At 32.9% G+C, this 26,360-nt stretch overlaps 2 protein-coding genes and 1 non-coding gene across 4 annotated transcripts; 1 reads left to right on the forward strand and 2 right to left on the reverse strand.

Annotated features, from left to right (window-relative positions):
• Nucleotides 1-3,170: 3,170 nt before the first annotated feature.
• TRNAL-UAG lies at nucleotides 3,171-3,250 on the forward strand. Its single transcript has one exon. It is a non-coding gene; the product is annotated as a tRNA-Leu (tRNA).
• A 5,215-nt stretch (nucleotides 3,251-8,465) lies between these two features.
• On the reverse strand, nucleotides 8,466-10,735 carry LOC110611123 (protein trichome birefringence-like 41). Of its 2 annotated transcripts, none has more exons than XM_021751263.2 (5): nucleotides 10,365-10,735; nucleotides 9,538-9,709; nucleotides 9,207-9,382; nucleotides 8,964-9,122; nucleotides 8,466-8,864 (listed from the first exon to the last, which is right to left on the reverse strand). In XM_021751263.2, the coding sequence occupies exons 1-5, from the start codon at nucleotides 10,598-10,600 to the stop codon at nucleotides 8,579-8,581; spliced, it is 1,029 nt and encodes a 342-aa protein (XP_021606955.1). In that variant the 5' UTR covers nucleotides 10,601-10,735; the 3' UTR covers nucleotides 8,466-8,578. The 2 variants fall into 2 exon arrangements, with proteins under 2 accessions (XP_021606955.1, XP_043810650.1); XM_043954715.1 differs by lacking the exon at nucleotides 10,365-10,735 and adding an exon at nucleotides 10,188-10,357.
• Nucleotides 10,736-16,698: 5,963 nt separating this feature from the next.
• LOC110610342 (UDP-glycosyltransferase 89A2) lies at nucleotides 16,699-26,001 on the reverse strand. Its single transcript, XM_021750221.2, has 2 exons — nucleotides 24,483-26,001; nucleotides 16,699-16,755 (listed from the first exon to the last, which is right to left on the reverse strand). Exons 1-2 carry the CDS (start codon nucleotides 25,901-25,903, stop codon nucleotides 16,737-16,739), a joined length of 1,440 nt encoding a protein of 479 aa, XP_021605913.2. The 5' UTR covers nucleotides 25,904-26,001; the 3' UTR covers nucleotides 16,699-16,736.
• Between the last annotated feature and the right edge of the window lie 359 nt (nucleotides 26,002-26,360).

Consider the following 26,360-nt stretch of genomic DNA (forward strand, 5'->3'; position numbering starts at 1 on the left):
CCTACTCACGTTTTAACTAACAAATTTATTGATAAAAGAAACTGTTAGTTATATTTTAAAATAATAAAAAATATTTTAATTGGTTCTAATAATTATAAAAATTGAATAGATAATTTCACTAAAATTCAAAGAGTCAATAGTAATTTTTTCAAAAATTTATAAATATTATTATAGATCATATATAATTATATGAAATAATTATAATAAACTACTCTATAGTTTAGCATATTTTCAAGTAGGATCATATATTTTAATTTATAGTAAAAATATTATGTATTTTCATGTCGTTAGTAAAATGAGATTTTTCTTTCAACACAGTTAAATATCATTGATGAATACTATTTATTCTTTAATATTTAATGAAGGCTATATTTTAATGTCTGTATTTTTAAATTTAATCTATTAAATTTTATTTAATTAGTAAAATAATTTCTCAATTTAAGCTTTATATTTTTAACTGAAATTAATTCCTATAATTTTATAGATTTATCTCTAAAAATTATAATTACTAATAAATCCTTTTATTTATAAATTAATCGCTCCGTTTATTAATTTTAATATTTTACATATTAAAAATAATAAAATAAAAATAAGATAAAAAATTAATATCTCCTCGTTTGTCCTAATTAATAAAAAAAATCATTGAAAAGGAAAAAGTTAAATGGGAAAGAACTTTTTGGATTTGAATTTAAATACATATTGTGCCAAGATTCTTAATTTAATTTTTATTTTATTAATTTATTTCTAAATATAAAATATTAAATTTAATAAATATATAACTATTTATTATGAATTATAAATAAAGGGATTATTTTATTATAAAACAAAATTTTATAATTAAATTTATAAGTATCTAAATTAAATTATAAAATTTTAAAAATTAAAATATAATTTATCATAACTAAAAATTATTATTAATTAATTTTTAAATGTCACATTAACATTTATTAACGGTATTAAATAGAAAAGTCTTATTTTGCTAACACAATGAAATCACATTACTCTTTTTATCACAAATTATTAGATACATTAATTTATAGGGTAATATTCATATTTATATTAAATTAATTATTTATATAAACAATTTGGATGCCTAATATATAAAACTCATATTTATAATAAATTTTTTGTAATGATCATGTAAGCAGTCTATGTTCTTTTCAGTCAGTATAGACGGAATGTCATTTATTAGAAAACTATTATTATCATGAACCACCCTCAATAAAATAATGGAAGCTGAAATTCGAATGGGTCTCAGAGAAAGAGCTGGAAGTTAAACTTTTATCAGAATAAGAGGAAGAAGATCTATTCATTTTTAAAATATGAAAAGGATCAGAAGCAAAAGTTAACTTTAGAAAGTAAAAGAGTAAGAGATGATTTAGTAGTTGAGTTTTTTTAGAGTAGAAGGAAGCAATATAAAGCAAAAGTGATAATTGCATGATAAAAGGAGATTTTACACTGTTGTTTCGATAACCAGTTTAAATGTGCCTCGAGAATCAAGGCAAATCGAAATTTATGACTAGTATAGATAAAGAGATGCGGGTATAAAGAATCAATTTGTGTATGCCACGTATTCAAGACCACAAGAATAGCTGTAATGGAAAGACTTCTTATATGGCACAATATTCGCCAAAAGTATGTCATGAGCTATCACCATACAATAGAATACATAACAAGACCCTAATAAATCGTGACACTTGGTCATGCTAGTCTCACTCATAAGAAAAGAAATCCAGTTATTATAATGGTCATCACTCAGAACGATAGAAGACTCGCTATCTCATGAACCAATCGAGTCTTTCATGATATTTAAGTTATTGTTAAAGGATAATATCCATCAGATCCCTATTATACCTACAATTACAAAATTTCTTATCCATTAGACAGTACCAGTCGAATTTTAAAGAGATTTACCAACTAACTCTATTTTCTTACAATATAAAAATAAATTATACATAGAATTCAATATACATATTCTTATATATTCTTATTAAGTTCAAGTAATTTACTTAGGCTCGTCTTTTATAACAAATTAGTGACTTAAGCGTCGGAGTGACTACTTATAAACGCTAACCATCTCACTTTTTTTTTTCCTTTTTATAGAGTGACTAATCATTTTCAACTCTTTTTCGACCACATCAATATTATTAAAAAGGTTGCCACAAATTCTAAAAATATTAATTTTTTTGTGAATAAGGAAAGATGTGGGAGGATGGGTTGGTTGCTTTTAAAGAGGGAATCATTGCATGGTCCAAAACTTCAATCCCAATCTTAGCAAACTATTCTTTGAAGGCATCTCTCCTACCCAACAACAGAAATAGCCAAATAGCCACTTTTATCACAGATCATAAAATTACAGATTATTGCAACTTTAATTGGGGTCTTGCTGGAGCTCCTGATACTTGGAATAAACTTTTGTATTCTATTTTTGTTTTTGGAGGAGAAGCTATAAAATAATGGTAAAATATTTAAAAAAATTTTAAAAAATAATATATGATTTTATCAATTTTTCATCTTAGTATATTATTTTATTTTGATATTTATAGCTTATTTCAAGTTTCGTAATTCAATTTTATTTCAACATATTATTATTGAATTATAGTTTTTGAAATAAATGGCAGAGTATTGAAAAATCGATGAAAGTATGTGATATTTTTTTATATTATTTTTTAATATATAACAAAACTTAAATTTTTTTTAATAAATTGATCCGAATGAATTTATATTTATATATTAATTTTTTTATATTGAGATTCATGTGCATATTAATTATAGGTTAATTATAGGGTAGTGGAAGTCTATTATTTACGTGTTTTGACATTTTAATTCAAAGTTGGGTGCAATATTAACAAATTTTGCAATCAACATTTGAGATTTAATTTTTCACTCTTGACATGTCATGTTTATAAGAATTAAATTGGTACATTAATTTCAAAATGTAAATAAAATTACACCTAATTAAAAAATTAGAACAATAAATCTAAAATTAAAACATTAACAAAAATATGTAAATGTGCTGTCTCTATTTCAATTCCCTTATTATTTAAGTTCATTCTATAAAAAGTCAAACTCGTGCAAGTCACATATGTGAAAATGGAAAACAATAATTTACAAATTTAAATGATAAATTTTAAATATATAATTAGGTCAGTATTATATGTCAGACACAGGACAGTTTGGCCGAGTGGTCTAAGGCGCCAGATTTAGGCTCTGGTCCGAAAGGGCGTGGGTTCAAATCCCACAGCTGTCAAAATTTTATTGTCTTTATTTGAACTTCTTGGGAAGATAATGTCCGAAAGGGCGTGGTTCCCCAATGCTTATCCTTTTCAGTTTCTTTTTCTAGTGTCTTTTTCCCTCTATCGCTTTGGTTTTCCTTCGTCCCCATTTCGGTTTTATAATTAAAATTACATTTGAAAAAAAAAATTTTTTCTAAGCATATTTTTGTTTTTATTTGTATTTGTTTATGTATACCAAAAAACAACTAGTTAGTAAAAATTTTTTTATCGAAAGATCAGATAATTATATTTTAAAATAATGAAAGATATTTTAATTAATTTTAATAATTATAAAAGTTGATTAATTAATTTTATTAAAATTTAAAAATTTATAGTAATTATTTTAAAAAAATTATAAATAATATATATTTTTATTAAAATAATTATTTATATAAACGATTTCAACACTTTTTTAATATTTCAAATTTAAAGGATATTAATCTTCATATTTGAACCCATTAAAATGTTAATTATATTTTTTAAATTAATTTCAATAAAATTCATTTAAATCAAAGTATCTGAAAATATTCGACTCGTTATCATTTATAAAATCGAAGAACACTAAATCCATTTATGTTCACGTGAATATTAGGTGGGACTACTGATATATCATTACTTGAGGATGGATTAAAATTAAGGATAATTTTGTTAATAAAAATTAATTGATAGTTCATTATTTTATTTTAATAAAATAATTAATTTTTTTAATGAATTTAAATATGAAAAACTTAATTGTTATACTGAATGACTCATCAATAATTTCAATGTTTAAGAATTAGTTATGTAATGAGAAAACATATTTCAGGCATTCTATTCGTAGCTATTAGATATAGAGTAACTTTTAACTATAATTATTTATTTTAGAATTTTATATCGGTTGTATAGCATGCGTGTGTATAGAGTTTATATAAGATCTTTGATTTGCTAAAATTATGATAGTTTTATTGATAATACTACTACATTTTACATTTTAGACAACACTATTTTATTCGCAGTTATAAAATTATTATATTAATACTATTAAAATGACAGTTTAGTAGAAATTTAAAATTGTTATAAAGAAAATTTACTTTTTTTTTTCTATATGATGCTACATAAGAATTTTTTAAAATAAGCTGTGAGCTATCATAATAAGATAGAGTTATGTGGTAAGATTTGATAAACCAATAAGCGGTTCCACACGTAGAAAGGAAGACTCAGATAACCGGCTCCTAATCAAAACTTGAACGATCATTATGCTTGGAACCCAGAGAAAAGATCCGGTCTCAGGGTAGGTCGGTTTCAAGTCAAACAGACTCACCCTATCAAAGGTCAGAGCCAGTTTCCATAAGAAAGTTACTATTAAATAGCTACAATCCAGAGGATTTTTTTTACGCGTATGATCACGGGATTCCTGATCAATTAGCCGGTGAAAATTCCTTACCAACAGGCCGGTCACATTATTGTCGAGTTATCAGAAAATACTATATTTATCTCAACCTTCTTCCTGTATAAAAAGGAAATGATCACAGAGACAAAGGAACACTATTCTCTCGTACAAATACTCTAAATTTTGAGCAATTCTTTACTCTCGCCTTATTCTTCAGTTTACTAACTTGAGCGTTGGAGTGACTGCCGTATACACCAACCTCCTCACTTTCTCCTCCTTATAGGTCTAGCCAATCACAACACAGCTCCGGTCCGGCCATATCATAATTTTAGTTCAGCAATATTATTCGTTCTGTTGTCGGGAAGCTTCGCTGAATTCTCTCTGTTCATTTGGATTAAAATAGGTTTCTTATCCCTTTTCTCTTAAAAATAAAGCTTTCTTTTATCTTTAAAAATGACAGGCAATCACGAGCTGCTGCTAAGACTGCTACCCATAAGGATGTTATCATTTCTTCCACTTCTGACTGTGGATAAAATACGACCTCTATGGTCAACGAAGCAGATTTCAACAATTTGAGTATTGAGCAAATATTCTAGTAATCAAAAGGTTGTAGATTATTTTCGAACAATACAAAGCTCGAAAGATGTGTCACTCGTGGCTCCCAAGGGAAGGTAAGAAGTCTCCGAAAATACCTCAGGGACTGAGACGGAGGCAGTCCAAACATGGTGTAAAGGAAATGACAAGTTTGAGGAAGGAGAACCATCAGATGATGCTCCCAACACGTTGGCTAGAAGCTATGATGGGCTGCCCAATGGTGCCAAGAAGGATGGCAAGAGGACAAAAGATTGGGTTAGAAGTAAGGCTAAAAGCCGAAGAAGCAAGGGTATGAGAGAGACCACAGAAGTTACTTGATTGCCCAAGGAAGGAATGGCCGAGATAAGTATAAGAAATATACCCTATTGAACGATTCGCAAACATGTATTCTAATACGGATTAGGAAAAATAACAAGAGGATCAAGTGGTCTCTCGAACTCAACCCTAAGAAAGCCAAAAAATGAGATGGGACCAAGTATTGCAATTTTCATGAAGACCACGGACACGTAACGAAGAAGTGTCGGCAATTAAAAGACAAGATCAAAAGGTTAGCAGGGAACGACACACTTCGAAAGTTCATAAAAAAAAAGTAAAAAAGATAGGAGGTCCGAGCTTGAGGTAACAATTTCCAAAATCACCCTTGGCAGTAAACCTATAGGAGATTATTCATGTGATTGCAGGAGGACCAAGAATTAATAGGGGTGGCCATAAGGAGAGTGTCACAAGCGTTCACCCCTGAGTCAAACCCCGAGGTTATGACATTGGTCAGGTTAGGTGACCGAGTCTTTTATTGTATTCCTGAAAGAAGGTAATTCGTGAAAAATGTTATAAATAAAACTATAATGTATTACTCAATATTTTTTTTTACTAGAAACATTGGATGGATGAAAACGTGGAGACAAAAACAAAAAGGCCACAAGGCCAGAAGACTGGGCATGGGTCCTGCACATAATTCGGGTGTTGGTCCACGAAAATAAAAGGCCACAAGGCTAGAAGATCGAACATGGGTCCTGTATATATTCCCGGCATTAGTGTATGGAAACAAACATTCATAAAGGCCACAAGGTCATCCGAGCATTGGTCTCGCATAACAAGGCATTTAATAATCGGGTGTTAGTCCCACAAAAACATGGCCATAAGATGGAAATCCATCAGGGCAGAAGACTGGGCGTTGGACCGATGAATAAAAGTTTCAAGGCTTTGGAGGGAAACATCTCGGTATATGACTGGGTGTTAATCCCGACGAATAAAATTTTTTTAAGGTATTTCATGTTAGGCTGCAAGGCGAGAATACGCCAGGCTGACCAATCAAATATTAGTCCCGTTTCACAAACATTTTCTAAGGTATTTTATGCTAAGCTGCAAGGTGGGTATACGTTAGGCCGATCAACTGGGTATTGGTTTCGTGTCACAAGAAGTTTACAAGTCATTTAATGATAACCTACAAGGGCTAGAAAAAGGCCTGGAAGCTCGAGTAAAAAGAGCTCGCAATAGCAGAAATACTCGAAAAATACTTAAGGGCAAAAGAGTCCGGAAAAGACACAAGAATAAAAATGCTTGAAAGATATATAAGGGTAAAAGTGCTCAAAAAATGCACAAGTACAAAAATGCTCAGAAAACGCTTAAGGGCAAAAAGTCCAAGAGAAACTAAAAAATGCTCGGAAGATATTCAAGGGAAAAAGAACCTAAAAGATGCACCAGTGCAAACACACTCAGAAGATACTTAAAGGCAAAAGAGTTCAAAAAATGCACAAAAGCTTTGTGTTTGGACAAAAATCATAATAGTTGATCTACCCTGTCCGACCTGAAACCGATCCACCCTGATGTCAAGGTTGGACGAAAATTGTTATAATTTTGACAACGATTTAATTCTATTCGTGAGTGTGTGCTTTATTTATGAAAAAAAGATATTGACATGAAAAAGCCAAATCTTTACAGGTTTGGCGATTTAATTCTAATATTTAATTCTTGGTTTCATAGTCTAAATTTTCAAATGTTTTTGATGATTTTATCCGATTTCAAAATTAAAGTTTGTAAAAAATGTGTTCATAATTTTTTTTTGTTATTCTTTCATGTGATCCACATGCCACATGGAATAATATTTTTTAAAAAACAATTTTCAATTGATATAAAATTTCAAATATTTATGACCTTTTGCAAATTAATCCAAGACTTTAATATTTAATCGGATAGGCCAAATTAACAAGTTTTGGCAATTTTATTGTAATCTAAATATTATTGTTATAAGTTTCTAGATTAATAATCTCTAAACTAAAAGAAAATTTGATTGTTAAATTATAAATTTTTTAAAAAAATTTAGGCCCGAATTTTCATTTATCCTTCCACGTGATCAACTTAGCATGAAATTTTCATGCATCTCTTTTAAAATTGTAATCTCTTTTTTTTTTTATATTAGAAGCATGAATTTCAGAATGACACAATGTGCTTTTCGAATCAAAATCAAGAAACTTGCTCTTTGGTCAAGAAGTAAAATTTTAATGTGTCTCAGGTTGAACAAGAGCTAATATTGACCTTTTAGATATCTCTCACAGAATTTAATTATTTATAATTTTAGATCCTCCTAAATTTTCAATGATCTTGTCCCGCATGGTATGCCATAATGGTAATGGTAAAGACACTTGCACTGTGTGCTAGGCGCTAGGATTCGATCTAGATATTCAATGATATCTTTGGTAAAAAATTGACTTGCATCCTATTTTTCTTAAGTTTTTTTGAAAAAATTTGAATTTTTTTAAGATTATATATTTTTAATTTTAGAAATTACAACAATATTCTTTGCATTAAAAATAAAATTATCAAAATATTTAAAAATTTAATTTGTCATTTTAATAATTAAAGTTTTAAAATAGTCTAAACATTTAGATTTTTGAGAAAATTTGAAAATTAAAAGTATTTAAATTTTTTTAAGATTATATATTTTTAATTCGAGAAATTACAACAATGTTTTTTGCATTAAAAATAAAATTATTAAAATATTTGAAAATTTAGTTTGTCATTCTAATAATTAAAGTTTTATATTAAACAATAAAATAGTCTTAGAAAAATTTGATAATATCATGTTAAATTTAATCGTTTAGATCAAATTATTAAAATGTTAGGCCTATTTTTCTTACTAAGCAATATTTAAATCATGTTTACGCAGAGTGAAGTTCAGCAAATGAAAGAAAGAAAAAAAAATTGTAACTAAAAGTTTTGATAAATTTTGCATGACAGCCACGTAAAATGACAATTTTATTAATTCGTTTAAAAATAATAGTGCATGAAATTTCTACGTAATTATAATTAATCAATAAACTATTTTGAATTAAATTAATTTAACTCAAAGAATGAGATTGTAAAGAATTTGATTCCAAGTATCAGGAACACCAGCAAGACACCAATGGCTGCAGTCCATTGCTCCAAGCCCATAAATTGAAGGGTGTCCATCTTTACGCAGAAGAGAAAGGAGTGTTATATCAAGCAATTTCACTGGTTTTCTAATCTTTTTCAGTGCTCTCTTTAGCACATCCACAGCTAGTGGCAATCCTCCTGGATATCTTGAGCCTTCCACAGGTTCTTGTTGCCCTACACAGGTCTTTGCTCTTGGTTGATTCCACAAGCTCCCACTAAGAACAAAATCATCAAAACATGAAATTTAGTCTTAAAAATAGAATATTTTAAATCAAAGCAGACCAAAAGTGTTAAAACAAGAAGGCGAATAATACTTATAATGAGATGGAGAAATTCCTTGGAAGAAAACCAGGGTTTTGGTTGGGTCAATGTTTGAATCGACCCAGGCACCCCATGTTGTGAGTGCCTCCTCGAATGCAAGCATACGATCCATGTCCTTTTTAATCTCATTTCCTGTTTGAATATAATCCCATCTGCAAATTGTTTATCAATCAACAATTATCATGATGAAATTATAAAATGAAATAAATAGAAGATAAGATATAATGGGGTGTTACGGTTGAGTGGGTCCTCTACGGTTCCACCAATGCCAAGTATTAAAGATAAGCAAGTCGATGCCCTTCCATAGCTTGCCACCTTCAATGGATTGAAGCTTCAAAACTCTACCAATTGGTTCCCTTACCACATCCACCAGGTACACATTCCGATCCAGCATCACTTTAACTCCATAATCCTTCATCATAAATACATCAACTTATAGCAAAATTCAATGATTTTCTTTGTTTGGATTACCTTTAAAGACTACAATAGTAATGTAATTCAATCTTAAAATAACATGAAAAATCATTAAAAAAAAATCCATTATATAAGCAAAAGAAATAGGCATACCGTGAAAGTGAAAGTAGAAACATCTCCTTGTCTGGCGATGGTGTAATTAGCATTAGGCAGAGAAGAGTGAAGGATGCATGTCAATGATTGCCATTGATTCCGACTTAGAGAATCTCCCACAAACATTATGCTTTTCCCCCTAAATCTCTCCAACATTTGCTCCGCATTTAATCTATAACACCCCAAATATTCATTACCATGCCAAAATATATTTCATAATTATTTATATAAATGCATATTTGATATATTTCACCAAAAATTAACTTTAAATACTCTATATTTAGTTATAAATGAGTATTAAAAAAAAGGAAAAATCTGGCCAAAGCATTTAAGGGAGTGGAAGCAGCAAATGAACAGAAGTAGACAAACAAAAAGAGAAATCTATCATTTGGGGTTTGACAAACATTTTCTGGGTAGGGCTATTGCTTTCCGCAAAAAGAATCAATGTCTCCGAGGCAAAACCTCTGTCTAAACAGAAAAGCTGTCCCAGTCTCGCTTTGTGGCGCGTGTATTTCTCTCATCACTCGAATAACCCTCCGCTTTAACACTCTTCACGTTATTAATAGAGATATATAATAATTAATAATTAATTAAATTTTTTTATGCAAGAGCTGAATAGTAAATTTACGAAAAAAATATTATAAACTTACATTAATATTTTATGTACGGAAAACTCGAGGCAAAGAAAAGCATTTGATTTCTCATTGAACAAAGGAGAAGAACAAGTAAAAAGAGAAGAAGTATTAGAGCCAGCTCGAACAGTGACAATCAAACTGAAAAAAGAAGCTAAAGGAAAGGGACAGCAGATAGGACAGATATGTATGTACCTCTGCAAATCGCAGGCCAATGGTTTCCATGCGTATTTGGTGTAGAGAGAATCAGGACGGCCATTCTTCTGGCATCCGAATTCTCTCTCAATGAAAGGACAAGCCGAGGAGTTATAGAGAGGGTATTCTTCGTCGATTTCCCATCTCCCACTGAAAAAATCGCACTCCTCACTTGCATAAACAGCCGCCCAAACAACAGAAATCGCTGTCAAAATAAAATAATCTCTCATCCCCATTGCTTCTCCTCTTCTCAATCTCAAGTCCCACAGATGAATAAGCGTAAATCTTCAGAGAGAGAGAGAGAGAGAGGCTATGGAGGAATATCAGTATTGGGAGTGGAAGCCTTTCTCTCTCTTTCTCTATTGCATTTCTTGTAGAGAGAATCATTATATATAGCCCCTCTAATTTGTTATTATTTTTTAATCAGTATCTTTTTTTAAAAAAAAAAAGCTAATTGGTCCTCGTAGTTTCACTTTATTAAATTATTGCTTCTTTCCATCATTTTGTCATTTTAATTTTACCCCTACTCAATAAAAAAAAAAAAAGAAAGTAGTTTCTTCCAGAAAAGTGGTTTCCCTCTCTCTTCTTGCACTTTAACTTGACCCATCTCTCCGTCCCTCTAAACTTAATTATTATCAAGGGAAAGAAAATCTTTTTCTAATTTTGTAAAGTAAATTATTAAATAATATTAAATTTATGATAAAATTAAGTATTTTGAAATAAGATATATATGTATATATTTTAAAATAAAAAATACAAACTGCTACGTTAACTTAATTAAGAAGCACACGTCTCCAAACCCATAACATCAATCACTCGCAAATTACAAAAATGATGTGAATTAGAAACTGTTTATAAAAAAAACTTATTTGTGAAGAAAACTAATTAGAAAAGAATTTTTTCGGAAAGGCATTTAAAAAAGCGTCATTTCAATAAACAGTTTTAGTTGGTAATGCGTGTAAGACTCTCTCGAGTCTGAACTTGAAATCGCTAAAGCTTGTCAACTGATGCGGTTAGTAACAACCGAAAGCGCCAGCTTAACTACTGTTCTCTATGGCAATGGGTCACAGTTCCCTCTTTAAACAAAACCAGAAGTTACCCAGTTAAGTGGCCTAAAGAGATTATTATCCTCAGAATCTATCACATTGCTAGTGCTCGAAACTTTTCTATTCAAATCGAAAAAGTTTACCACTAGAGATGAGCATTTAAAATAAATAAATTAATTTTTAATTATTATTTTAGCTTAATTTTCTGTAAGTTAATGAAATTTATATATTCTCAAAAAATAATTGATTCATGCTTAAATCATAATGCCAAATAAATACAATTAAGCAAAAAATTGCACCACAATGCTACGAACGTTAAAAAAGATAAAAAGTCTTTTCCTATTATAGCTTTATCTTAATTTGATAAATAATATAAAAATATTTATAAGATATGTTAAGAAAGTTAATAAACTATATAATTAAATTTAGATATTTATATAATTATACAAACAAATTTTAATTAATTTCAAATTCATTTTGTATTGCATTTATAATAAAGGTGATTCCTAAGGTTATTTTTTTCAAAAATAAAGAAATAATTATTTTTTTATATAAATTAATAATACTTCATGAAAATTTTTATATTTTATTTCAATTTTTTCAAGTGAATTGGCTTTTTGTAATTAATCATATTACATATAAAATATATAATGTTAACAGAAAATGACAACAATTTAAAAAGTATACAAACATAATATTTTAAAAAAAAAATAAAAATTGAAACGTATACTATTTGTATTATAGATTTTATATATTTAAAAGTAATAATATATGTTTCTATAAAGTAATTATTTTATGAAAAAATATTAAATTAATAAAAAAAAGACATTTTCAAATATATAAAAATATCAACATTTTAAAATATAAAGATAATAATAATTTTTTTTGTAAATGATAAAATAAAATATTATTTTTAATTAATAATAATTTTAATAATTTAATATAAATTTTATTATATTAATTTGTATAAAAATATATTTATATATTTGAAATATCAATTTTCATTATTTTAACATATTTTCTACAAAATGACCTAAAATTCCCTATATATATAGTAAATATTATTAAACTTTTAATGTGCATTTTTTTATCCACTCAATATATTACTTTTCGATAGACAATCTCAAAAGAAAAATCACTTAATTGAGAGCGCAAAAATCAAATAACTATAATAGTAGCCATAATATCAGAAGGTATTGAGGAAGTTGTATTACTTAAAACTGCAAATAAAATTTCTAAGTCAATTATACAAATAATAGATCGTGAATCTCTAGCCAAGACTAACTGAAGAGTTTTAAGTATGACACGAGTCTCCACAACTAAAGGAGAATAACTCTACACACATTTAGCTACACCATCTATTAAAATATCATTACTATTTCGAACCACTACAGCCATGGCAGTTGGAGAAAACTGACCTTTCCAAGTAGTATCAATGTTATTTTAGAGTCCCATAAAAAAGAAGTAACTAAACCTCATTTTGAAATTGGCACGGAGAGTTACTTGATGAAAAAATAGCAAAAACTTCATATTGTCTAAGCCCTATAGTACTAAAGTAATGCGAGATGAAATAGTTAAAGGATTTGGAAGGATAAATTCAAAGACTCCCTTATTTTGCGCCTTCCATATGTGCCACAAAGTAAGAGACAAAAGTTGCATAATAGCATCACAATCCAGTTCAGCCCTAAAATGATCCCAAAGGGTCTCCCACCAGACAAAAAAACTGAAAAAACCGACAAGTACAAGTTTATATATATAAGGGCACAAAAACCAAGTGGCTCTAACATGGGTAATCTAACATGGGGTTAAAGAAAAATAACATATTCCAACATTTCTACTTGTGTAAAATAGAGAGGACACACAGGAGAAACTTGTATGCCACGTAAAACTAAATTATGCATGACATGAACTGCATTATGAAGTAAACGCTAGAGAAAAACCTTAAGCTTATTAATATGAAGAGGGCAATAAAGAAAAAGCCACAGGAGCCATTAGAATAGAGAGAATAGTCTTAGCAAGAGATTAAAGGAAAAATTGATGAACCAAATGATGATTCCAGTCCATACTATTCTGATTCGTCAAATCTGCCATCAAATTAATATGAAGAGAGCAATAAAGCGGTCTGACCACACGAAAATTAGTCACAATAGGAATTTATGAATCATGCCAAATAAGTGTACTACGACCATTGCCAATATTCATCTGGATGCCATCTTTAAGCACATCCCTACCAGCCAATATCCCTTGCTAGATCAAGAACTTCGCCTCCTAACTTGTGCATTCCAAATAGAAGAGCGAGAAAAGTATAAACCTTTAAGAAGTCAAGCCCACAAGCTAGACGGATTATGGAGAAGGTGCCAACATTGCGTAGCTAGGCGTGCTAGATTAAAATTTTCACCTTGAACTCCATACCTCCATAAAATTTAAATAAGCAAGATCGTCACCAGTTAAGCTAATGCATTTTTTAGATCTTCCTATATCCTCTCCACAAGGAGTTAGCTAAAATTCCCTTCAACTTAGTACATAACTGTTTAGAATATTGAAAAAGAAACATAGAATAAGACAGAATAGCCGTAAGGACTGACTAAATCAAAGTACCTCGACCAGCTTGAGATAAAAGCTTCTACTTCTAAGCTTGAGTTTTAGAACCGATGTGATCCTCAATCCAATGCAAGGCCTAGTGCTTAGATATGCCCAAAAGGATAGGTAAGTGATCAAACATAATTTAGCCACATTTTTATTATCTTTATTACTATTTAATTACACATTTTTCCAGCTTAATTTATATTTTTGTGATGTTTTTGCAGAAAAGGAAGAAAATGAAAAGTTAGAGAAAAGTTGCAGAAAAAGCTGGAAAATTGATTTGGCCGAAGTGATTTGGCCAAATCGCCCGTAGAAAACTGAAGCAGAAGGTTGAAGCAGAAACCTAAAAGTGACTCACAGAAACAATTTGGGCAAACGATTTGCCCAAATCAACAGCCCAAATCACACTTCCGCCAGAAAATTCCAGCAGCGCGGGAAGAGAGAGAATTTCAAATTTCAAAAGCATTGAAGTCCTATCCTACTTTAAACACTACAAGATCAATCCTATGATAACTCCAAAAGCCACCCTAAATCTTAATGCAGTCAACAGTTGAAAAGTAAAAAACCACAAGGACGTTCCTTGACAACTTGTTGACTAGTGTTTGATTAGCGAACGTTTCCTAGTCAAACTAAAACTGAGGAATTTGGTTGTGAGAAGCATCTTCCACAACCTAAACTAATTTATTGAAATAAATAGGAGTATCAAAAAATCAATGATCAATTCTAAACAACTGAAATAGATCCATACTTCAACTAGAGCTTTTCTCCCATTGATTTACTCATCTTTTTAAATTATTGCTTTCTCTTACTATTTAGTTTTAATTCAATATCATCAAAACAAACCCCCTCTTTTTATTTTGTTATTTATTTGTCCAAGTCATTATTAGGAAGATCCGTAGTGTCAAATCTCTGTGATTCGACCCTATTGCTACTATCTACAAGTTATTTGTTGATTGATAATGGTTTATTTTTTACGGTTTCGATAACCGCTATCAGTAAGTCCAAAAACTTATCACCTCGGTGAATTTTCTGTATATGAAAAAGCTGTAAAATCTCTTGCTTCAAAGAAGAGGCCATTCGGCTAAAGTAAATATGAGATCTAGAAAAATTAATATATCGACTAGATGCTGAAGAATAGTCCCTGAGAATTTGTAGTAAATGGTTAGCCTCACATTTTGATGCTCTTGCAAAGAGTAAAGTATCATTAGCAAACAAAACATTAGTAATAGTTGGAGCAAAACGAGAAATCTGCAAGCCCTAAAATCGACCCTCATTCCTAGCAGCGGTAAGTAAATAAAGTTTGAGATACAAACAAAAATAAATATAGAAATAAAAAATCCCTTGTCTGAATCTCAAAAGGTGAGAAACGCGTTGTAAAAATTCATTAATTCACTCATGTCATTATTATTATTAATATAATAACTTTATATAATATGGCACTCATAAGTTTAATCTCACAATAAATGTATTTAATTATATTTCAGATTTAAAAATTTATTTTTCAATCTGTTATAAAAAAATATATTATGTATTCACTCAAACTTAAATAATTACGATAGTCACTTTCATGACTGTTGTAGTTTATTATAAAATTATATACTTTTAATTATATGTGAATATTTTAAATTTTAACTGCTCAACCTCACCTTGATAGTTATGAATAATTAAAGTTTTAATCATGTGCAGAGACAATAATAAGGTTAACAAAAGTTTATCATATTTAAAAAAGCTTTTCAATTTAATTTTGAGTAAATTTAACTTATTATCCTTAAACTTTAAATTATAATATACAACCTCTCATGCATTTCATTTGCTGCATGTTGATTTTTCCTACTCCGTTCAGGCAGCAGAATTTCCTCATTTCTTCCTCTCCTTATCTCGGATGATTATTTTGGTGATTGTTTCCTTTTTTTTCTTGCAGATTATTTATGAGAATTTCTTTGATATGTTTTTTTCCTTGGTTTTTTAGTCTTTATTGTAGTTAAATCTTTCCATGCAGATTTAAAGACTCACATATTCAATTCTTATACATGTTTTCCTCTGCTCTAGCTAAGGAGGTTAAAGAAGTTAGAATAAAATGTATTTTTTTGTATATATGGGTTAACAAAGATTGCAATGTATTTATGATACATGTACAGATAAGATAAAAGTCAATCTAAAATATATGTACAGATAAGATAAGAGTCAATCTAAAATACATGTACAGATAAGATAAGAGTCAATCTAAATACAAATTTAAATTGTGATAATCGTGGCTGTTAACTACTCCTAATATGTAACGACCCGAAAATCAGACCGCTACCGGCGCTAGGATCCAGATCGGCTTAAGGCCGCCGGGACCCGTAGCAAGCCTGACATCTAACCTGTAAACCTATATAATCCCATACATGATCAACAACATACATAAAAATTAAAACTTTTCTTTCCATTCATACACCAACTCAACCTGTGCATACACTATACATAACATAATCATAACATGGATCCCTCAGTGGGATCTCATCAGTGCCCCCAATGGGTGACATAACATATGCTGAGTTGGTTTACATAAACATCATAAAAAATCTATAAGATCATGTATTAAAAGGGATAATAACAATCTATGGTCAAGCATACTTCTAACATCCATAAACATCATCTCATTACATAACTATACTGATTAAGACTTTACATTACAATTTGATCATGTCCATTGCTAGCTATTACATAAACAAAACTTCATTACTCTATCCGGACTCCTGCTCTATCCTGTACCTGCAAGCCTGGGGGTAAAGAGAGAGGGGTGAGCTAAAAGCCCAGTGAGCAAAACTATAAAACATATTAACACTATGCTCCAATGAGATGCATCATAACACAGACAATTCACATAAGGGTTGGGTGAACTTGTCACCAATTAGTCCAAGCTAACTCTGTGCCAGGCCGTAGCATGGGGTCCTGGTCTTCCTGTCATAACATACATTACTTACCATTGCCCCAGGGCCTCCTCTGGGCTCCTGGTCTTCGAGTCCCATAACCGTGCCAGGCCGTAGAATGGGGTCCTGGTCTTCCTGTCATGGACTAATTGGGTCATCCAATATTCACCCACATCAACAACAATCGATGCAATGCGGCATATTCGTGAAAACTAATGCAATCACCCTATTGCATAATCATGATGCATGAAACATGATAAAACATTTAATTTCTCAATTTAAAAGATTAAGTTTAGTTCCACTCACCTCTGGCTGACTCTGACAACACCGAAGCAGCTGAACTCACTGCTGGGGTCCTCGGTTCCTCGGGTCCGAACCTACACAGGTGGACTCAAATGAGGGACCAAACATACCTGAACATAACTATAAACTACTCCCCAAAAACCCCCTAAAACATCAAGGAACAACCATAGAAAAACATGCAAAGGAGGCCTGGACAGGGCACTTTCGGCGGTAGGTTCGGCGGCCAAAAGTCCCTCCAGAGCCGAAAGTCAGGCAGGTTCGGCGGCACCTTCGGCGGCCGAAACTCCCAGACAGAGACGAAACTCATGCATGTTCGGCGGCACTTTCGGCGGTCGAAACTACCAGACAGAGACGAAAGTCTCCTTTCGGGGGCAAGCTTCGGCAGCCGAAAGGCTGCCTCCCCAGCCATGTTCGGCGGCCGAAAATCCTTCGGCTGCCGAACCTGGTTTCTGCCAAAGGGCAGAAACTTGGCTCCCTTTGCACATTTCGCCTCCAAACTTTCCAAACATGCATCAAACCTATTCTACAACACACATACACAAGCATACATGTTCCTAGGGGCCTCAAACCATCAAAAACCCCATCTACAACACATCAAGCATCCACATTGCTCAAGAACATACATTTATACCCATAAACATAACCATAACCTAAACATGCATTCTACCCCCATAGATCTACTTAAAACTTACTTAAAACATGCAATGAGCTTAAGATCGGCTCTTACCTCTTGAAGATCGAGAGAGAGACGACCTAAACTCGGAGTTGGGAGAGATTTGGTTCTTGAACCTCCAAGCTCCAAAAACTTTGCTCAAAAGCTCAAATCTTCAAAACAAAGTTAAAACAAGTGAAAATCTTGAAAGATCTAGAGGAAAAACATCAAAGATTGGTGAGGGGCGGCAGAGAGCTCACCTTGGCCGAAAATGGGAAAAAGCTCGCCCGTTTTCGGCTAAGGGACCCTTTTATAGTGGCTGGCCAGACCACGTTCGGGGGCCGAATGTGCCTCCGCATGCATGCCATGTTCGGCGGCCGAACTTGAGGTTCGGCGGCCGAACCTGGACTTCCCTCACTTATGCTTTCGGGGGCCTAAAGCACACCCGCAACGCATGCATGTTCGGCGGCCGAACTTGAGGTTCGGCGGCCGAACCTGAGTTTTCCTCCAATGCGATTTTCATGCAAAAAAACTCATTTTCTTTCATGCTTAAAACATAAAACACATTAATACATTTTTAAAAAAAACATGGTTTTATCCTACTAGAGGCTTCCGACATCCGAGATTCCACCGGACGGTAGGAATTCCGATACCGGAGTCTAGCCGGGTATTACATAATATCACGTTAAGGTAGTTTCACTAATACGCCCCGCAAGTTAGGTGGTAGTTCAACGACACCTAGCTTGATCCGATGCAACAAGAACAACTGTTTAGATTGTGCTTTAGTAAGGGAGTCAGATAATTGATCCGCTGAATGAATATGCTAAACATGAAGCTTCTTCCCATTGACTTGTTCCCTCACAAAGTGAAAATTAATAGCAATATGTTTCATTCTACTATGTAGGACCGGATTTTGACAAACATATGTTGCTCCCACATTATCACAATAAACTACAGGAGTAGAGACTGAATTGTTACCACCTGTGAGTTCATAAAATAGATTTGTTAACCAATTAATCTCAGCCACGGCACCTGCAACAGCCCGATACTCTGCTTCAGTTGAAGAACGTGCTACTATCCTTTGTTTCGTTGAAGACCAACTGATCGGAGCAGAGCCTAGAAAAGTTATATAACCTGATGTGGATGTTCGGTCACCTGGATCCCCAGCCCAATCTGCATCTGAGTACACATAAAATTGAGATGATTTATGTCGACTAAGCAGCAACCCATAATGCATTGTATGTTTCAAATACCAAAGTAATCTTTTCACCACTTGCCAATGTGATATAGTAGGCGAATGTATAAATTAGGATAACTTATTGACTGCAAAACTGATATCCGGCCTGGTGAATGATAAATATTAAAGCTTGCCAACTGCTTCACGATATTGGGTCACATTTGTGGAACTTGTACCATCCTGTAGTGTAAGCATAGTAGAAGCTATAGGAGTAGAAATACCATGACAATCATGCATATTATACTTTTTGAGAAGATCAAATATATACTTTGATTGTGATACATGAGTCCTTCAAGCGTTGTGGACACTTCGACTCTAAGAAAATAGTGAAGTAACCCAAGATCTTTAAGAGAAAAATGTTTGGACAAGGTAGCAACCACATTAGTAAGAGCAATCTGATCATTACCTGTGATGATTATATCATCAACATAAACCAAAACATAAAGTATAATATCAGCCTTGCGAAACACAAAGAGTGAACTATCAGATTTAGATTCATTGAAGCCATATTGTGTTAGAAAAGTCTTCAGTGCCATGTACCAAGCCCTGGGAGCTTGCCGCAACCCATAGTTAGCTTTGTTAAGTTTGCAGACATAGGTTGGGAATTCAGAATTGACATAACTCTTAGGTTGTCTCATATAAACCTCATAATCCAATTTCCCTTGTAAGAAGGCGTTGTTCACATCTAATTGATGTAGCTGTTGCCAATGATTCTGTGCTGCAATTGTAAGCACAAGCCGGACTGTTGCTGGTTTAACTACCGGGCTAAAAGTGGAATGATAATCAATGCCTGGTCTTTGTGTGAAATCTTTCACAACAAGGCGAGCTTTGTATCTATCAATGTCTCCATTTGCTTTGTATTTGATCCTGAAAAGCCATTTACAATCAACAACATTATGTAAATCATTAGGAGGAACCAAATCCCATGCCCGATTTCGAATCAAAGCTTTATATTCATCATCCATGGCTGCACGCCACTTCTCATCGTTTCTAGCTTGTTTAACAGTTGCAGGTAAGTGGCGTTTGTCTAGTCAGCTAGGTAATCAAAGATCTTCTTTGGTTTGAAAATATTGTTCTGAGATATAGTGATTACCCGATGAACAGGTTGTACATCTGATTGAGGTGAAATTTTAGTAGAGGTATTAACAGGCTAGACATCTAATTGAGGTGACACAACAGTAGATGAAAGAGGAAGTTCTGTTTGATTTAAGGTGGAAGAAGAAGAAGAAGATGTACCTGATGATTGTGACGCTGCTGAACCAGAAGAAACCTCCTCTAACACGTTGCTTGAAGGTTGATTCGCATGTCTTGGAATGGAGACAGTAATAGGGGATGGGATTGAATCATTTGAGTGGGACGAACTAGATTGATCATGCTGCTGTAATGGTGTATCAAGATTATGCTAAATTGGAAGAGAGGAACTAAAGTTTGCTTGTTTGAACATGGTCTGAAAAGGAAATTCATGCTCAATAAATGTGACATCCCTAGACAAATAAATCTTTGAAGAAGTTGGATCAAAATATTGATAACTATGATACTGAACAGAAAAACCTAAGTACACACAAGGGCGAGATCGTGGTTCAAGTTTGTGTTTGATATAGGGTTTCAGCCATGGAAAACAGAGACAACCGAAAGTTCTAAGGTTAGAAAGAGCAGGGTCTGACTGAAACAAAGTCTGATAAGGAGATGAATAAGAAAGTGTACTTGTGGGTAATCTATTGATTAAATAGACAGCACTGACACAAGCGAAAGACCAAAGATTGTATGGTGGAGAGGCTTGATGTAAAAGAGTTCGAGCAGTTTCAATGATATGACGATGTTTTCTCTCAGCTTATGCTACTCGTTGTAGGGTATAAGGAGGGGAGAGAAAGTGTTGAATTTCATGGTGGTTAAGAAATTGTTTAACAGCAAGAAATTCACCCCCACCATCCGAATAAACACTCTTAATGGTGGTTTGAAAAAAATTTTCCACTGTGGATTTAAAGGTAGAAAAGACTTGAAGAATATCACTTTTATTTTTTATGGGATAAAGCCATGTATATTTTGAAAATTGATCAACAAATATGACATAATATCTGTTTTTATCAATGGATTCGATAGGCGATGGTCCCCAAACATCTGTGTAAATTAATTTCAATGGTGTATGACTTTTGAGAGACATGATGGCGAAAGGCAAACGAACACTTTTATTGCATGAACAAGAATTACAATAATGAAAATCAGTGGAATGAGAATAAGGCAATGAAAAAGAATTTAAAATACTTTTTAAAGTTCTTAGATTGGGGTGACCTAATTGACGATGCCATAGACTTAAACTTGGAGCAGACACAACAATATTTGTGGAAGGAAAAGAGCAAGTTGTGTTGGATTGTGAAACCGGCCAAACATACAAATCATCCTTGTTCACTCCGCGTAGAAGAGGCGCCTCCGTGCTCAGTGCCTTCACATAAAAATCAAAAGGAAAAAATTCAATGGAGGTGTTATTCTGTTTACAGAATTGAGACACAGATATCAAGTTTTTTTAATTTGAGGTGCACACAAAACATTTTGTAAACGAAAATCTTTGGATGAAAAGGGTAGAGAAACAGAACCTGTATGAGTAATTGGTATACTAGTACCGTTGCCCATTGTAATACCTTCAGGACCAGAATAAGCATATGGTGGCATCAAATTCATTAAATTATCAGTAACATGATGAGTGGAACCACTGTCAACAACCCATGGATTTGGTTCATTGCGGGTAGCATACATGGCTTTGGCATCAATATGACTATGAGACTTGGATTGACAAACACTGGCAACATGACTGATCTTGCCACAGAGCTGGCATTGAACAGCAGAGTATGAAGATTGCTACCATTGTGGGAGAAATGGTCGTTGATGATTATAGTGTGAGTAGCGATGCTGAAATGGTCTCTAGTGATTCTGATTATGCTAAAATGATCTCTGGTGATTCTGATTGTTCCATCGCCGTTGCGGTCGTTGATTAGTTTGCAATGTAACAGTTGATTGAGCAATCTGCACAGTTATTGTAGGCTGAGGCTTCTTGGCATTTTCATGTTTAAGAAAGAGTTCATGATCTGTTAGTTTATCATGAAGCTCTTCAAGACTGATTGGAGTGTCCCTTGCACGAATAGCCGCACTAATCTCCTTATAATCTGAACCAAGCCACTAAGAATTTTCACAATTAACTCAGTGTTGTCAATTGGAGAGCCTGCAGCTGCTAATTCATTTGCCAAGTTACGAATATCTCTCAGATATTCCTCAACAGTTTTCGTGTCTTTCTGCACTTTGGTAAGCAAATCACGAAGAGTAAAAATCATTGTTTGTGATTTATTAGCATAAGTGATATGGAGGTGATCCCAAGCTTGTTTTGAAGTGTGAGCATTAGCAATAGAAGGAGCAATCGTGGGCTCGACAGACGCCATGAGAGTATTGCGAATCTGTCTTGATGAGACCATAATTTGTATTCTGGGTTCAAGATGTCCAAATTAGCTTACTTGATCATCTGAGTAGGAGGTTCAACAGAACCATCAACAAAATGAAGTAAATCATAACCACATAAAAGAGTAAAAATTTGGGCTTTCCATGTTGGAAAGTTTGTACTACCGGACAGCTTGATAGGAAGCTGTGATGAAGGGTTGAATGTGATGATTTGATTGCTTTGAAGAATGGTTGATGTATGTCCAATGTTAAGGACGGTGGGAGTTCTTGGTGAGGATGAGTCAAATTCAGTTTCAGTTGCCATTGAATCGATTTGGTGATCGTGGGAAGGAAGGAAAAGAGAAACGTATCAGTTTGGGCTGAGCTCTAATACCATAAAGAAGTTAGAATAAACTGTGTTTTTTTGTATACATGGGTTAATAGAGATTACAGTGTATTTATAATGCATGTACAGATAAGATAAGAGTCAATCTAAAATATAAATTTAAATTGTGATAAGTGTGGTTGTTAACTACTCCTAATATCACGTTAAGGTAGTTTCACTAATAGAGGTAAGGTAGTGGCTTGTGGAGCAACACTTAAAAACGCTATTGAGTTGCCAACGAGGACATCTTCACCACCTTTATTGGCACTACTTCATCTATGCAGCTGTTTTTACCCGAATTATAGAGTTTTATATGGTTGCAATTCCCTCAATTGAATCTAGTGATTTTATATGTACAATAGAATTGAGTTTCTTCCCTTTAATGGTATCTAGTTGAAACATGACAGGTTATCTCTTTAATCTTCAATCGGTTGTTTTAATGGCTTTTACAGCTAGATTTTACAGCCAGAGTAGCCAGAGATCCCTTAAGTTCATAGCCTTTTAGTTTTTCTAGTAGCCAGCGCTATCAGAAGAAAGAAGAGCAAACAAAGATTTTCCTACTGGATTTAGATTCGAGTCATTTGATGTTGGATCCCTAAGATTTTATTTTGAACTTCTAGTGCCTTGTTTTATTTATTTGGACCTAGAAACTTGTGATATTTGTAATGGGCCTTTGATTTTATAATACCTATTTCATTCAATGAAATCCCTCATCTTTGCAATCAACAACAAAAAAAATCTATATAAACAGTAGGACCAGTTTTTTTTTTTTGAAAAAAGGATTAACAAATTAAATGTATAAAAGCAAATTAAAACAGTAATAGACTTATAGTGATCGGATGATGACAGTGGCGGCCAAAATTTAATTGATTACTGAAAAATCACATATTATTTGGAGATATAAGAGTTTTTATTTATTTATTTATTTTAATTATCGAAGTGATATAAGAGTTGTCATGGCCCAGTAACGGATACGAGTGATGGGAAAGGGCAATGGGTGGGAACTTTTTTATTTTTAATCATCTTTAAATTAAAACTTCAATTATTTCATACTAGTATATTTAAAAAATTTAGTTAATAAAAAATATTTTTTTAATTAAAAGAATAATTTTCATAAAAAACAAGTTATTTTATTATGTTAAAAATAAAAAAAATAAAGATATTTTATTAAAAAATATTTTTTTAAAACAAAAAGAATTTAAGTATAAAATATTTTTAAAATAAAAAAAAAAAAACATCTTATTTCTTAATACATCTAAGCGAATTTAACAGTGTGGGTGGTATATAGAAATAAAAAAAAGTAAATAATTAAAATAATATTGAGTGGGAATCCATTCAGGATTCATGATTGGGCTTACTGTAAGTGCCCTCCAAAATTAAATTTTAAATTAAAATTAGGTTAACAAAATTGCTAAGAAACAATAATAAAAAAACAGAATAAAACTAATTATTAAATTTAATTTTTAAGAAAATGAAGGTTTTTATTCAATAATTCATTAATATATTTTTATTTGTAAATAACTCATGTGCTGATGATTTTCTATATAAATTAATAAGACATATAAAAATGAGATTACTCTTTTTCAGCTTTAGCCAGTGATTTCCACATCTCTTTGACTAGCTCATCCAAGTCTTTCAACGAACTCCCACCTTCTCTCACAGCCCCCACTGCTTTAGCTTTCAAACTCCTGGCCCTCATTTTTTCTTCTTCATATGCAACTCCATTCATTGAGTCACCAATCACTTTCCCCAACTCGTCCGAGTCCGGCACCGAGTCTGGCCCCATACAGATTCTCACTGCTACCCCCAAGTCATCCACCAACAATTTCTCATTCACAAACTGGTCTGCTTCCATAGGCCAAGCCAATATCAGCACTCCATTCACTATTCCCTCTACCACTGAGTTCCAACCACAGTGACTCAAAAACCCACCCACCGCTCGGTGACTCAGTAACATCACCTGCGGCGACCACCCCCTTATGATCAAGCCCCTCCCAGCAACTCTTTCCTCAAACCCATGAGGCACGACGTCGTACCCGTCCTCCACCTGTTCTGTCGTGCCCATTTTCACAACCCAAATGAATCGAGCCGTGCTTTTTACTAGACCCAACGCTATTGCCTCCATTTGTGCCTTGCTCATCAGTTTTTGACTCCCAAAGCAGATGTAAACTACTGATCCATCCGGGCACTCGTCGAGCCAATCAAAAACATGGGTAAAAGAATTGGAATCGGCGTTTCCCCGGCTGGAATTATCCGAACCCAATAAGCTCAGCGGGCCAACCCCGAAAACTCTCTCGTGCCCCATTTTCTTCTTCAAAAAATCCAAATATTCACCTTCCAAAGCCTCACAACTATTGAAGATGCAACCAAAACTCAAGGTATTTGCTAGCATTCCTTCCCTCACAACTTCCCAATCCGGGTCGGATTCCTTGTATAGGCGGAATATAGAGGGCAGATGTTCCGCTTGGAACGAAGGCGATCTGGGCAAGGCAACAAAATTCACAACCTCCGAATTCTTCAGAGTCTCAAGGTAATTCCAACAGTGGTCTGCAACAGTTGTTAGAAAAGCACCGGAGGAAAAAAAGGTGAATCTGGGGATATTGATCTCGTTAGCAAGGCGTGAAGTCCACCCGAGGAAGAAATCAGAAATGAGAGAAACAGGAGGGTTAGGATGGGATCGAAACCACTGAACAATAGGGTCATAAAGCTTGCTTAAGGCTCCGATTATGGGCAAGTTTCCGGCGTTGCCGAGCTCTTTGACGTTCTCCACGCCGGCGGGGAGTAAAGGATGAGGCGGTAAAGGGAGGACGAGAGTATGAATTTGAGGATGGGAGGAGAGGAGCGGAGAGAGAGTAGGGAGGTTTTTAGGAGTGGTGATGATGGTGATGGTGAGGTTACGGAGAGAGAGTTGATGGGTAAGGTCTAAAAGTGGGAGAGTGTGGCCCTGAGCTGGGTAGGGAAACACCAGAATGTGTGGAGGTTTTCGGCTTGCGGACATGATGATGGACAATGCATGTGCTCAACTAGTCTCCTGGTAGTAGCTGGAAAAACTTGACCTGTCATGAATTTATAAAATAATTATACGGATTTATTTTCATATATTTTGAATTTAAATAAAAATTTCTCAATATATTAGCAAAATGCAAGCCAACGCAAGTCCCAATGGGAATGATTAATTTTCATTCATTATAGCTCAATTTTGGGTATTTTTTTTTTCTTTCTTAAAACTCACTTACTTAAATTTTTATGTCAAAAACTCATCCCTACCTTTTTAGGACCAATATTCCATTTGTGTATTTATAAAATAAAGAATAAATTTCTCTTTCTAACATGTACAGTCATGATTCTTGAAAAAGTTTTACTTTATAATAAATAAAACAATTAAATAGTAAAAATTTATACTTCTTTTATTATAATTATATTTTATATTTTTTTATTAATTAAAATTTAACTTT

This window comes from Manihot esculenta, chromosome 3 (genome assembly GCF_001659605.2).
Source record: "Manihot esculenta cultivar AM560-2 chromosome 3, M.esculenta_v8, whole genome shotgun sequence".
NCBI classification, from domain to species: Eukaryota; Viridiplantae; Streptophyta; class Magnoliopsida; order Malpighiales; family Euphorbiaceae; genus Manihot; species Manihot esculenta.